At 41.2% G+C, this 12,504-nt stretch overlaps 1 protein-coding gene across 1 annotated transcript in view; it reads right to left on the bottom strand.

The window, feature by feature from the left end:
* Positions 1-7,265, bottom strand: part of RTTN (rotatin) — a 139,059-nt gene extending 131,794 nt beyond the window's left edge. The window contains 7 exon segments of the mRNA XM_007460864.1: positions 1-2; positions 5-83; positions 1,394-1,484; positions 3,904-3,993; positions 5,671-5,848; positions 6,706-6,893; positions 7,235-7,265. The exon segment at positions 1-2 is cut by the window's left edge and continues 46 nt beyond it. Of these exon segments, the coding sequence (XP_007460926.1) occupies positions 1-2; positions 5-83; positions 1,394-1,484; positions 3,904-3,993; positions 5,671-5,848; positions 6,706-6,893; positions 7,235-7,265 (659 nt within the window).
* Positions 7,266-12,504: the final 5,239 nt, after the last annotated feature.

Raw genomic sequence — 12,504 nt, 5'->3', positions numbered from 1 at the left:
CAGCAGGAAAATCTTGCATGATAACATCTTTCAACAGTTCACAGGTGTTCCAGATTAAAGTGTGGTTACTACTTCTTAAAGAGCTACAAAATACACAAAATACAGAATCATTTATTTTTAAAAAGAATTTACCTACACCAGATTCTAAGTAACCTATTCACAATCCTTCAGGTCTCAGCCAAGACACCCTGCCCTGGAAGCCTTCCAAACCTCCTCCCTAATCAGTGAGCAGCCCTGGGGTAGGTGTGTTCCTTCATGTGCCCGTAACCTGTGCTACGGTAACTGCCTGTTGACTTCGTAGCCCCACTAGACCCTCCTCAAGAGCAGGGACTACACAGTATCCACCACTGTATACCCAAAGACTATCACAATGCCATAAATGAATCAGGAAATAAGGCAGAGGAGATCATACTAGGTACAGAGTTAAATTCCAGGAATTGGATTCCTTACTGCTCTTCCCTACTCAAGGGGAATGAAGCTGGTACTCCTCTCTTATCTCATGGAGAGGACACCTCTCAGCTTCTCTGACAATATGTGCCCTCCTAGGGATGTCACAGTCATTCAGCTCTCACCCCAAGAAACCAAACCTGCTCTCAGCCCAGCTCCAGTCCACCCACAGGCGCCCAATAGAGACCATACCTCCTCCTTAGTGACTGACTCAGAAGTGACAGATCCACACCACCCCTGCCCCATCCCCGTGTGCACGCTACCTCTTCAATATGTTATTCCAAGAGAATTTACTGACGCCCATCAGTAAAAAGGGCCATCATCCAAAGCCATTTAATAGCATCCCCCTGTACTGGGCCCTAACTCTAGAAGTTGGTCTTTATTTTTCAGATGCTCACCAAAAAAAGGCAGACAACTCATTTGATGTGGCATTCACTGAAATTACGTTTCAGCAAAAAGTGAAACTAGACATTAAAACGGTCTCCAAACTTCTAGATATTGGCTCTCTACTTTTGGGGGTGATGACCAAATAAAATCCAATACATCAGATCAGATCAGTGGTCCCCAACCTTCTCCTAACAGAGTCCATGTTTTGAAATACATTGTCTACTAAAAAGACTGCATTTACGTTTAATTTCTCCATTTTTATTCACCAAGGGCCTAAGCAATGGCCAGGCAATCTGGTTGATAAGAGATGACTCATATCACCAAGGAGTGCACAGGATTCTAAGCATAAAAAAGAAAGTTGATGTGAAGCCTGATTAAAGGAATTTTCTGGCTTGTTTTTTGAAATACTGAAAATCATTCATATATTCCCATTGCTACCTATCACAGCCACTCAGTATCTTTTTTCCTGATGAAAATGTACAGTAATAGCTCTCAGACTTCATGGTTATAAATATCAATACCAAAAGCCAAAACACCTGAAATACATCAGGTACCCTACCTTTCATTAGAGGAGAGAACATGCCTATCAGCTGTGGTCAGGGGGAGCCAAGGGAAGGTAGAAAACTTCAAACACTTCGCCGTCGGATTTGCTGCTAATGGAAGAGCAAAACTTAAGGCATCAAAGGAGACAATGCTGACAGATTCACAATGTTCAGAATAAGGCTTCACCTTTAAAACAAGTCCTCAAATAAAGTCACAGCCTACAGTACCCTAAAATATACCAAAAAGATCAGCTGCAAATTTGTTCCCTCATAGAATAAATAACAGAGCTCTCTTCTCATAATTTAAACAGAACTCATATATTATTATTAGAAGGGTATTAAACACAAACCAATATTGAATGACATTTAGAGCATCAATTAAATTTTCTATTTCACCATGTGGCTAACCAGAACATAGAACATAAACAAAGAAGGAACTGGCATTTGGAGATCTCTAACTGTAGAAATTAAAAACGATATAAACGTAATCATATACTATATTTAATTAGACATGTTCAAATATCCTAAATCGTGTTAGATATTTAAACCTCTTTGAAGATGACTTGAAGACCATAAGATTAAAGATCAAATATCAGTGCTCAGACAAGATTAAAAGAAATCCGAGAAACCAAATGCAATTTTATACTGCCTTCCTTCAAATTATTTTTAAACACATAGTGTACGGTTAAGGTGGCAACACATAAGCCCTTCCAAATGGGCAACAGTCTTTCTGCAAAATGCTCTAAAAAGAGCATGAAATTGTTAAATTCAGATAATAGTATTATTAAATTCTCAAACATAGCAGTTGCTTCCTTCAAAAGTGCTAACATAAAAGCAGGGTTTACTTTCTAAGGGAAAAACAAGAGGTGGGTGGAGGGAAGGACAGGCTTATACTGCACACATAAAGATGTGTCCAAAATAAGCCACACCATCAATCCACAAACTGCAACTCACATAAAAATGTTACCATCTCAATCTTCCTGAATGTTTCAACCGCTTCACTCAAATACCCATGATTCCCAGCCCTGCAGACACTCCCTTCAGATGTCTCTCGTTGTCACTCAATTAAGCCTCTCAGCCACAAACACAAAGAACTACCATGTCAAAACCAAAGCTCCCGGGACTTTCCTGGTGGCGCAGTGGTTGAGAATCTGCCTGCTAATGCAGGGGACACGGGTTCGAGCCCTGGTCTGGGAGGATCCCACATGCCGCGGAGCAACTAGGCCTGTGAGCCACGACTACTGAGCCTGCGCGTCTGGAGCCTGTGCTCCGCAACAAGAGAGGCCGCGATAGTGAGAGGCCCGCGCACCGCGATGAAGAATGGCCCCCGCTTGTCACAACTAGAGAAAGCCCTTACACAGAAACGAAGACGCAGCACAGCAAAAATAAATAAATTAATTAATAAACTCATACCCCCAACATCTAAAAAAACAAAACAAAAAAACAAACCAAAAAAACCAAAGCTCCCTACAAGCCTAACAAAACTTTTCCAGAAAGGAAAGGTAAAGTATTTTAACAGCTGAACAAGTTTTCTGTTCTTTCTTATGCTGTACTCAACCTGAGAGTTTCTACGAAATCGTTTTTATAACAGAGGGCTTCCAAACTGAGTTACATTGGATGTTTGACGTCCGCATATATATCCTCGGAAGCAGCCTTTTAATTTCAACTATGCAGACAGTAAGATGTGAACTACATGCTTACTTAACCATGCCCTAACTGTGTCACCTAGTACAAAGGTTTTATCCTTTCTAAGCCCCAGTGTTCTCATCAGTAAGATGGCATTAATAATAATATCAACCTCACTGGGACTCCATGAAGATTCATTCATTCATTCAAGAAATACATACTGAGCGCCTAATACATTTCTGGCACTGTTCCCCACACCCACACAGGTAAAGCAGTATTTGAAGCTGTCATTAAGCTTATAATGAGGGAGACAAACAGGAAGTAAATGAATACATAATTTAATAAATACATATAGGAAGAAAACCAAATGTAGATAAAAAGTGATCACTGGCTAGAGTCCTCGGGAAGGTCTCTGAGGAGGCGGCATATGACTGACCAGAGATCAGACGCAAAAAGACCTGGATGACGTTCCTGAGAGAGGCTCTAAATCAGAACTCTTCAGTCAACTGAATGTTGGAGTAAAGATAAATGAGGAAACAAATTTGATCCTGAGCCTCTGGCTTGAGTCACTGGGTCGACAGTACTGCTTAGTGAGCTGGAGAATTAATGAGGTAGTGTGTACAGTGCACAGCTCAGCTCTTGACAAAGACTCCCGGCTCGATAAGCACCAAGTACCACGGCCACCGTTACCATTGCCTAGAGAGCTGGTCAAAGGCACTTAGAATAACATACAGTCTCACCATTTAGACTCTATATCCTAATCTAACTTGAGGGAACAAACTTTCAGTTCGGTGCTTAAACATTTAAGTCTGACCACAATATGCCTTCACAACATTGAGGGAAAGTACATTAATTTCCAATTTCCCAGGTAGACAGGACCTACGTCCCTGTAGATACACACCCACAGGTCTCGAAGGCACTTCCATCTGCTGGAAAGTACTTTTGTCTTGAGGAAAATATCCCGTTGAGATTTCAGGTTGCTGTGGCAATTCTGAAAAGAAAATATATATTACTGTGTTACTGATGCATTATTTGCTGAAAGTGAAACTTGCTCTTTTCAAATACAAATGGTTTATCTTAAGTTTTTGAATCATTTTAAAAACTAGAAAAATAATCCAGTTATGGTTCTCTGAATAATCTGTCCTCCTAAAGAGGAAAAAAATGTGGATGCCGAGTCAATTTCTAATTGAGGGGTTTTTTTCCTCTCTCTTTTACTGTTATGTAACTACAATTATTTCTTAGAATGAAAACATCCACAATGTACATGAAGAATCTGTTACAAGGTATTTATTCAAGAACTGTTCATCTCAGCTTCTTAGTCCATCTCTCTCCTCTCCCTTACTCTACATATTTCCTGATCACTTTGATTTTCATGTTTTTTAAGAAAAAGTTGTCAAAAGCAAGAGTCAGACACTATCTTTCAATAACTCTGACGATCCCCTATCATACATGATTACATATTCAGCACTTCAGTTGTCATGAGATTGAGAATGAAGAAAAGGCTAAAACCAAATTTTGTCATTTTCTGTTTGAAGTTTTCATGCCAGTAGTTCTAATGTTAATACAGAAAACTAAAAATTAGCCCTAGACCATACCTCTAAACTCACCTGCAAGGAATTAGGTTGAAAATTCATGATTTAAGATTCTACTTTATTTGTTATAGCTTAGACAGAAATTGTAAAATACACTGTTAAAAATCACAATCACACAAGAAACTCAGTAAATGGCAGCTGCTATTGTTGTTCTTGTTAACAGCAGGACCGAGGGTCACAGCAGTGGCAGTACAGCACTGGCATAGAGAAGAATAGGGTCTAACAGATTAAATGAGCAAAAACACAGTTTTTTATACTTTTACTACTCAATCATATAAATTTCAAGAGCATTTTCTTTCCTTCAAATCAATTTAAATGCTTCCCATGAGCAAGGCACTACACTGGACATCAAATAATAACAAGAACAACAAGTAACAGTAGCAGACAAGGATTCTGTGCTTAATATACGCCGGGCCCTATGCTGAGCACCGTCCAGACATTGCCCCACTTAATCCTTACAAAAATCCTATAAGATGTTCTTGCTTATCATACCAATTTTTGGATGATAAAACTAAAGCCTGGAGGGATTAAGTACCTTAGCCAAGGTCACCCAACTAGCGGCAGAACTGGGACTTAAATCCATGTCTCTTTGACTCTGATCTTAGCCAGTATACCATGTGTAGCTCATTTTGATTGGACCCCGTAACAAAAGCATAAGCAGGGCAGACAGCCTCCCTATATGAAGAACACAGCCCCAAAATGCAAGTATAAAATATTTAAAACAACGTCTGGCACATAGTAATGAGTGCTCAATGAAAATCTGTTGTTATTGCTAAAAAAGATAATCTGTCAAACTAGTCTCACAAAAAGAAAGTCACTTCATCTTTTATGCCCCTTGACCAAAACAAAAACACACAAGTATCCTCCTCTCTGTAACATTAGAGGAGGGGAATTAAGATCAAATTCATGTAAGTTAAGATAAGAAAAATAAGAGTTGCAGCGGGAGAGAGGAGGAGGATTGTTTGTTTTTTTAATCTAAGTTTCCTTTCCTTAGAATTAACCACTAGAACCAATATATTATATTTTAACAGACTGATTAACTGATTGATTTCATCAGAGTGATTCCAAAGAGTTACCGGTTTGACTGGTTTGGTAAGATGCAGAATGTAGTTCAGGAACTTCTGAAGGAAGAATAAAAAGTCCATCCAGAATGCCATCAATTTCAGCCTGTAGATTCGGCTCCACATTAGAACGAAGTTTAGATAAGAATTCGACTGCACCAAGGTCAACCAAATGCTGGACTGCTGGGGGATACTGAAATAAGAAAAGGAGTGCCTTGAGAACAACTATAAATATCAAAATCTCCAGACTTTATTTTACAGCAATCAAAACATGGCATTATTTTTGGTATACCAGATGTTCATTTCTAAAACATCATTTTTGTGGTGATATACATAAGACGTAGATTTACAGAGACATACGTAAAACATTTAATAAACTTATGAGAAAAGCCCAGACACTGAACACTAGAAATGCACACTCTCCATTCCTACTTTTATTTACTAAATTGATTACTTCTCTTCACTGACACTCACTGTATCCTCTTCTACAGCCAGTCACTCAAAGGATGCCAAAGGAATAAGTATCCCCTACAACTGCATAGTGATTTACAGTTTGGAAAAGTTAAACCTGCCACTTTGATATCTGACCCTGACAACTAACTACTCTCAAGACAGACTGAGAAACATAAATCTGAAAGACAGATATGGGAAAAACACTTTAACATACTTGTGCTGTTTAGTATCATGGTCTGTAACTTTACCTTTAAATGTGTTCTCTTTTATACAAAGACATCTCATTTTAACATGTCAATAACAGAGCCATAAGGGAAAACAGAATGACAAGTATTAACCTCCGAAGACCATCCCCCAAATCAGAACATACGTGAACTCAGAAACTGTGTTACTTCAGAACACAGCAGAGACAATGTGAGATTCAACATCACAAATAAGAGAAAAGGAGGAGGGAGCATTATATACCCAAATGAATTAAAATTCAACGTTCCCAGGTGTTTTTTAAAAAATTAATCATTTAAATTTTCAACAAGTGCTACAATTAAATGACTATGAAATACTCACTCGTTTGATTATTTTATTTCAAAATGATCCTACCTTAACCAATCTGTTCAACAGACTCAGAACCTCTTCTTTCATTGGAACAGACGGGAAATTGAACCATTCCAGCAAATGGAGAAAAAGGAGCCTCTCCTGAACCAGATCAGCACAGCAGATTAAACTGTGCTCAATCTTGCAGAGAATATTCTTGAGAGCGCGTGCCCTGATCTCGGCCAGCTGATGACCTGTCAAAGAAGACAACACAGAGCTATTTCCCGACTCCAAAGAGACGCCCACAGGGAATTTACCCTAAAACTTCGTTATCTACGCTGGGGGCGGGAGCAGGGTGAAGAAGGAAATAAAGAAACCAGTTTTCTTCCACACGCAGGACGCTGGTGCATTCACGACGCGAACTGCGGAGTTTACACAAAGTCCGAGGTGGGCCCCCGGGGTCTGCCCTGCCGAAGCCCGGACGAGACAGGAAGCCGTCGCGGGGTGGCCCGGCCTCGGAAACGTGACACAGCCATTCTCAGCCAGCGGCCACGACGGGTGGGCGACCCGGGAGAGGGGCAGCTCAGACTGTTACCCAGTTTCCTGATGAGCCCCGTCAGTACCATCTCTTCCCGCTCAACCAGCCGCCGCCGGAAAATTAAACTGCCGCGCCACAGCGTCCGACCACAATTTCTGTCCCCCTAGAAACCCGGCCGGTCCGAAAGCGAGTTCCTCAACGCCTGAGCGAAGGACCCAAAGAGTGAGAGGCATTCAGTGAGATGTTCCGGTCCCCGCGCCAACAGAGAAGCTTACAGTCTCGCTATAGTGACTACTATGCAGTTCCTAGACAGCGGACTCCGTCGTAAGAACGGGAAAGAATGAGGAGTGAAGCAGGGATAGAACGCGTTTTGGCCGCCGTGCACGTCGGGAGTTGTAGTCTTCGCCAGTTCGTGCTCTCCTCCCGGAATTCCGGACCCGCCACCGCTCCCGCCTGCCTGGGGTTCCGGCGTCCAAGCGCGGGCTGCGGCGCGGGCTTCGGCGCGGGCTGCGGGGGCTCGCGCAGAAGCTCAAATCGACTCTGCACCCTCCCTCTGAGAGGGGTTCCTTTATGACCCTGCCAGTATGAATTCTCAGCTCCCAGAACTTTACAACTTAGAGTTTAGCGTTTTGTTAGGATGACCTACCCCGTTCCACCCCTACCTCCCTGCCGTTACTAAATGACTTAACCTCTTTAACTGTGAGATGCACCTGCATAATCATGCAATGACCTTGGATACCTGGGTTCAGAGTAAACAAGCCGAAAAAGAAATGAGAGCGGCGGCGCGGGGTGGGGGGGTGGGGGGAATAACTTAACAGGAGAGAAAAAAGGGGCTGTAAGAAAAGGGGGTGAGTAGGAATTTGAATTCGTATTTGAATGCCACTAAAGTTGCCTTTTGCCCTGTGATCGGTCTGAACCAATAGAAAAAAATCTAAGCAATGGTAAGAGCGACCACAACAAAACTAAATTTGTAAAGTGATTTGCATTTTAGAGAACATTTTATCTCACGGATTTTTTCATCCCTGGAGAAAGGATGTCAAGGCAGCAATTCCCATTCCTATTTTCCAAAAAAATAAATAAATAAAGGTGGTGGGGGGGACTACGTAAAATCGGAGAAGTACCTGGCCCACAGCAGCTAGTTAAGTGGCTGATTGAGGACCCGACCTTATGTTTCTTTGTCCCATTGTTCGGACTTTGCTGCCTCTACAAGTGTGTAGGTAAAAGAGTGGTGACATTTGAACTGGAGCTTGAGGGATAAGTAGGAGTTTGTTTGCCAGGCAAAGAAATGGAGTAAGGGAATTTCTGCCAAAGAAAACAGTACATGCAAAGGCAAGAATTCAGAGTGAGTCTCAAAGTCAGGCAAAATGAGAAAGTCTGTGTGGCCAGATTACCTCTGGGAGGAAGAGAAGAAGGGGAAGGGGCAGCTAGCATGCTGGTTACTCCCCACGTGGCCCCCCAGTGGCTCCTTCCCACTCTGCCAGCCTCTGCAGGTAACTGACGTGTACACAGGAAAAGGCTGCACCAGCCAGGCTCCCTGGCCCTCAGGCATCCAGTTGACTGTGGCTAATGGGAGAAACCAGAAAGAACTCAGATGGGGGAAGAAAGAGACTGGATATTTAACCAAGACTCTGACAGCCCATATCTAAGCCTGCCTGACCAAGAGTGTAACAGCGGCTGCCTTGCTCAACCCTAGGACGGTAGTTCCTGATGCATAAGTGTCCCAAATGAACCAAAGAACGGAAACTGTGGCAGCACTTATACCAGCTGCAAAGTATCTGTAGTTATACAGGTATGAAGGATTTAGCTGTAGATTTGAAATGTCAAGGGCAAAAGGCACAGAACAGTTCAGAGGAATAAGAGAAATAATTTTTCAATGATATTTCAATGATATTTCTAAGTTGAATGATATTTCTAAGTTGAACAGTCTTAGGTGATAATAAACTGAGGATGTCGGTGGGTATGGGGCGATGATACTATGGGAGAAAAATAATTTAAAACAGCCATTTTGTAAGTAAAATGGGGGATCAAACTATGAAATGATATAGTTTGCATTGCTTTTATATTCTAACTTATTGTTGAGCATATATTGCTTTTTAATTAGACAAAAATAATTAAGTCCTGCTTATTACATTCAAAGCAAAACAGTTATCCATCATTTTCCTATTAGGCTAAGTATTGATTTGCCAATTTTTCCTCAAAATATCAACCTTCAATTTATTAATTCTACTGTTAAAAAAACATACGTAGGGACTTCCCTGGTTTCCCAGTGGTTAGGACTCTGTGCTTCCACTGCAAGGGCAAGGGTTAGATCCCTGGTCAGGGAACCAAGATCCCACATGCCAAAAATATATATATATATATTCTAATGTATTAACTGTACTTTTATTTAATATCAGTTACTTTCTCCTTCCTTCCTTAGGTTTGTTTTGCCATTCCTTTTCTAACTTCTTGAGATTAAGCTTTTGTTGCTTTACTTTTGTTCTTTCTTATTTAGTTACAGTGAATTTTAAGTCTATGAATCTGCACCTAAGAAAATCATCAATCATATATCATGAATTCAGATTTATAATATTCTGTTATTATTCTCAACCATCCTGAAACTGCTGTTTTGATAGTTCCTATTTCACCCAAGATCTATTTAGAAGGGTGGTTGCTGTCTTTGTTGCATATACTTTAGTTATTAATGTCTACTTTTTTATATCCCAGTCAACAGCTGGGGCTTTTGTAATTTTGAACTTCAAGGTCAAATATTTTAAGTGATGCCCAAATACTTGAAAAAAATGGACAACAGGTATCTGCATAGATGTATGGAGAACTGTATGTGTATGTATCTTTGTAATTTTCTATGTGTACTCACAACAGTTTTTGTTATATTTATTTGAGTGCAGACAAAATAAATACACGTCGAATTTTACATGATGGTAAATGGCAGTCATTCAAATGGCAGTACATATGTGGATCAGGAAAGGGGTGAAGGATGAAGATCTTATGTGTTGAGGTCTGCTTATCAGCACAAGCCATGCAACATTATGGAGAACCACATGTGGACCCAAAGCACAGGTCAAATTCTACTAATTACTCCCCAGATCCACTTAATTCTCAATTGTTCTTCAACCTTACAGTCATACCCATAAATCAGTCATTGCCTCAGTCTGCTATATCTGATCATTCAGATTAGATGAAGATATTTACACAGGAAATATTCAGTTGCCCTCCTAAGAACTCATATGACTACTATCTATGGTGATTTATTCTAGGAGAAAAAGAAATGCTTAATTTTGTTTTCTCGAAGAGATGTGCAGTTTTGCTCTCCTCACAATTTGGACATGAATTTTAACACTTGGGGTTATGTACAGGGTCTGCTGGTTGTGAACCTGAGCTTTTCATACACTTTATTCCTGCTACTTGACTCACTTGAAATATCTGGCTCAGAGCTGTATAACCAAAGTATTGCATAGAGCACAAACTTTAGAGCCAGACAGGCAGAGATTTAAAACCAGCTTTGCAACCTTAGCTGCATAATTGTGGATAAGCTTATGGTTGCAAATGACAAAACTCTAACTCGAACAAGTAAGCAAAAATGAGTTTTTAATTATCTCACTATAGAAAAGGATCTGGCCTCAGAGACTCAAAACTATCACGATTCTTTTTCTCAATCTCTTTGCTATGCTTCTCTCAGTGAGTTTCATTCTCTTATATTACTGGCAAAATTCTCCACAAGTGTAGGAAAAGCAAGGATTGTGATCCAGGCTTCCATCTTTCCATGTAATGACTCTAGGAGAAAAGGAAACCCTCTCCCTCAACATCTGGATATCAAATCCATGATAAGAACTTCATCAGAATCATTATTATGAGATTACCTGATCCTAGGTTACTTGTTCACACTCTCTGAACAGTAGGGCAGGATATTTTAACTAGATCTAATAACAAGACACTATATTAGGGTCACAAGGAGGTGGGCAGAAGACTTCCACTAAGGAAAAGGATGGTATTAACAGAAAACAGGGGGAAAGAATTTTGGGTAGGGGGGAAAACAACCTGATGTCTCTATAACCTCAACTTCTACAAGTAGACGTTGGGATTAATAATAGTACCTACTGATAGGACTGTTTGAGGACCAAAGGAGATAACTCAGAGAAAGCATTTATCCCAGGACCTCCATAATAGGTAGTTACAACTAATAAACATTTGAGCAGCTGTCAAAGTGAAGGATGCCTTTTTGCTATGGACTGAATGTCTTGTACCCATCCATCACCAAAAAAAATTCATGTTAAAATCTAATCCCCAGTTGTGATAATATTAGGAATTGGGACCTTTGGAAGGTGATTGGGTCCTGAGAGTGGACTCCTCATGAGTGGGATTTCTGGTTTTGTAAAAGAGGCTCCAGAGAGTTCCCTCCTCCCTTTTGCCATGTGAGGACACAGAAAAAAAGAAACCACCTATGAACCAGGAAGCAGGTCCTCACCAGATACTGAATCTGCTGGTGCCTTGATCTTGGGCTTCCCAGCCTCCAGAACTGTGAGAAATAAATTTGTTTTTTACAAACCATCCAGTCTATTTTGTTATAGTAGCCCAAAAGGACTGAAATAATCCTCTTTCTAGGAATCAAATGCAATGTCAGACCATATCCCAGTGTTACCTGCAGGTATAACCACAGGGTAGGAGCTCCCTTCATAAGAGGGGTCCTGGGCCCCAGAAACGACATTGCTGCTCAGCGAGGGAGGCTTCAATGATTGCAGGTCACAACCTCAACCATTTGTACAGCCATATCAAGACGAAATTTCCAGGAAAAAAAAGCAGTGCTCTGACCCCTTTTCCTCATTTTTCAGAGAGAAGAAATTTATTGGCCCAAAGGGGCAATCCTTTTACAGGCTACTTTTACTAATTTATTTATGAAGACAATGCGAGGGGGATTTCTAAACAAAAGGGCTCTAACCAATAGCTGTGAAGTAACTCACAGTCCCCCAGGGCAGCAAACATTCTGTGTGCCTTCCAGGAAAATTACCTGGACCCCAGCCTGCCTTATTTAAGAATAAAGCTCACGGGCTTCCCTGGTGGCGCAGTGGTTGGGAGTCCGCCTGCCGATGCAGGGGACGCGGGTTCGTGCCCCGGTCCGGGAAGATCCCACGTGCCGCGGAGCGGCTGGGCCCGTGAGCCATGGCCGCTGAGCCTGTGCGTCCGGAGCCTGTGCTCCGCAACGGGAGAGGCCACAGCAGGGAGAGGCCCGCGTACCGCAGAAAAAAAAAAAAAAAAAGAATAAAGCTCATGATTTGTTAATAATTCTGATCTCCAAGAGGGAAAAATGGTTGAGGCCTGAGGTTTCATTC

This window comes from Lipotes vexillifer, unplaced genomic scaffold (assembly GCF_000442215.2).
Source record: "Lipotes vexillifer unplaced genomic scaffold, Lipotes_vexillifer_v1.1 scaffold564, whole genome shotgun sequence".
Classification (NCBI taxonomy): Eukaryota; Metazoa; Chordata; class Mammalia; order Artiodactyla; family Lipotidae; genus Lipotes; species Lipotes vexillifer.
The sequence above is the reverse complement of the archived record's forward strand: the minus strand, read 5'-3'. Positions and strand labels throughout refer to the sequence as shown.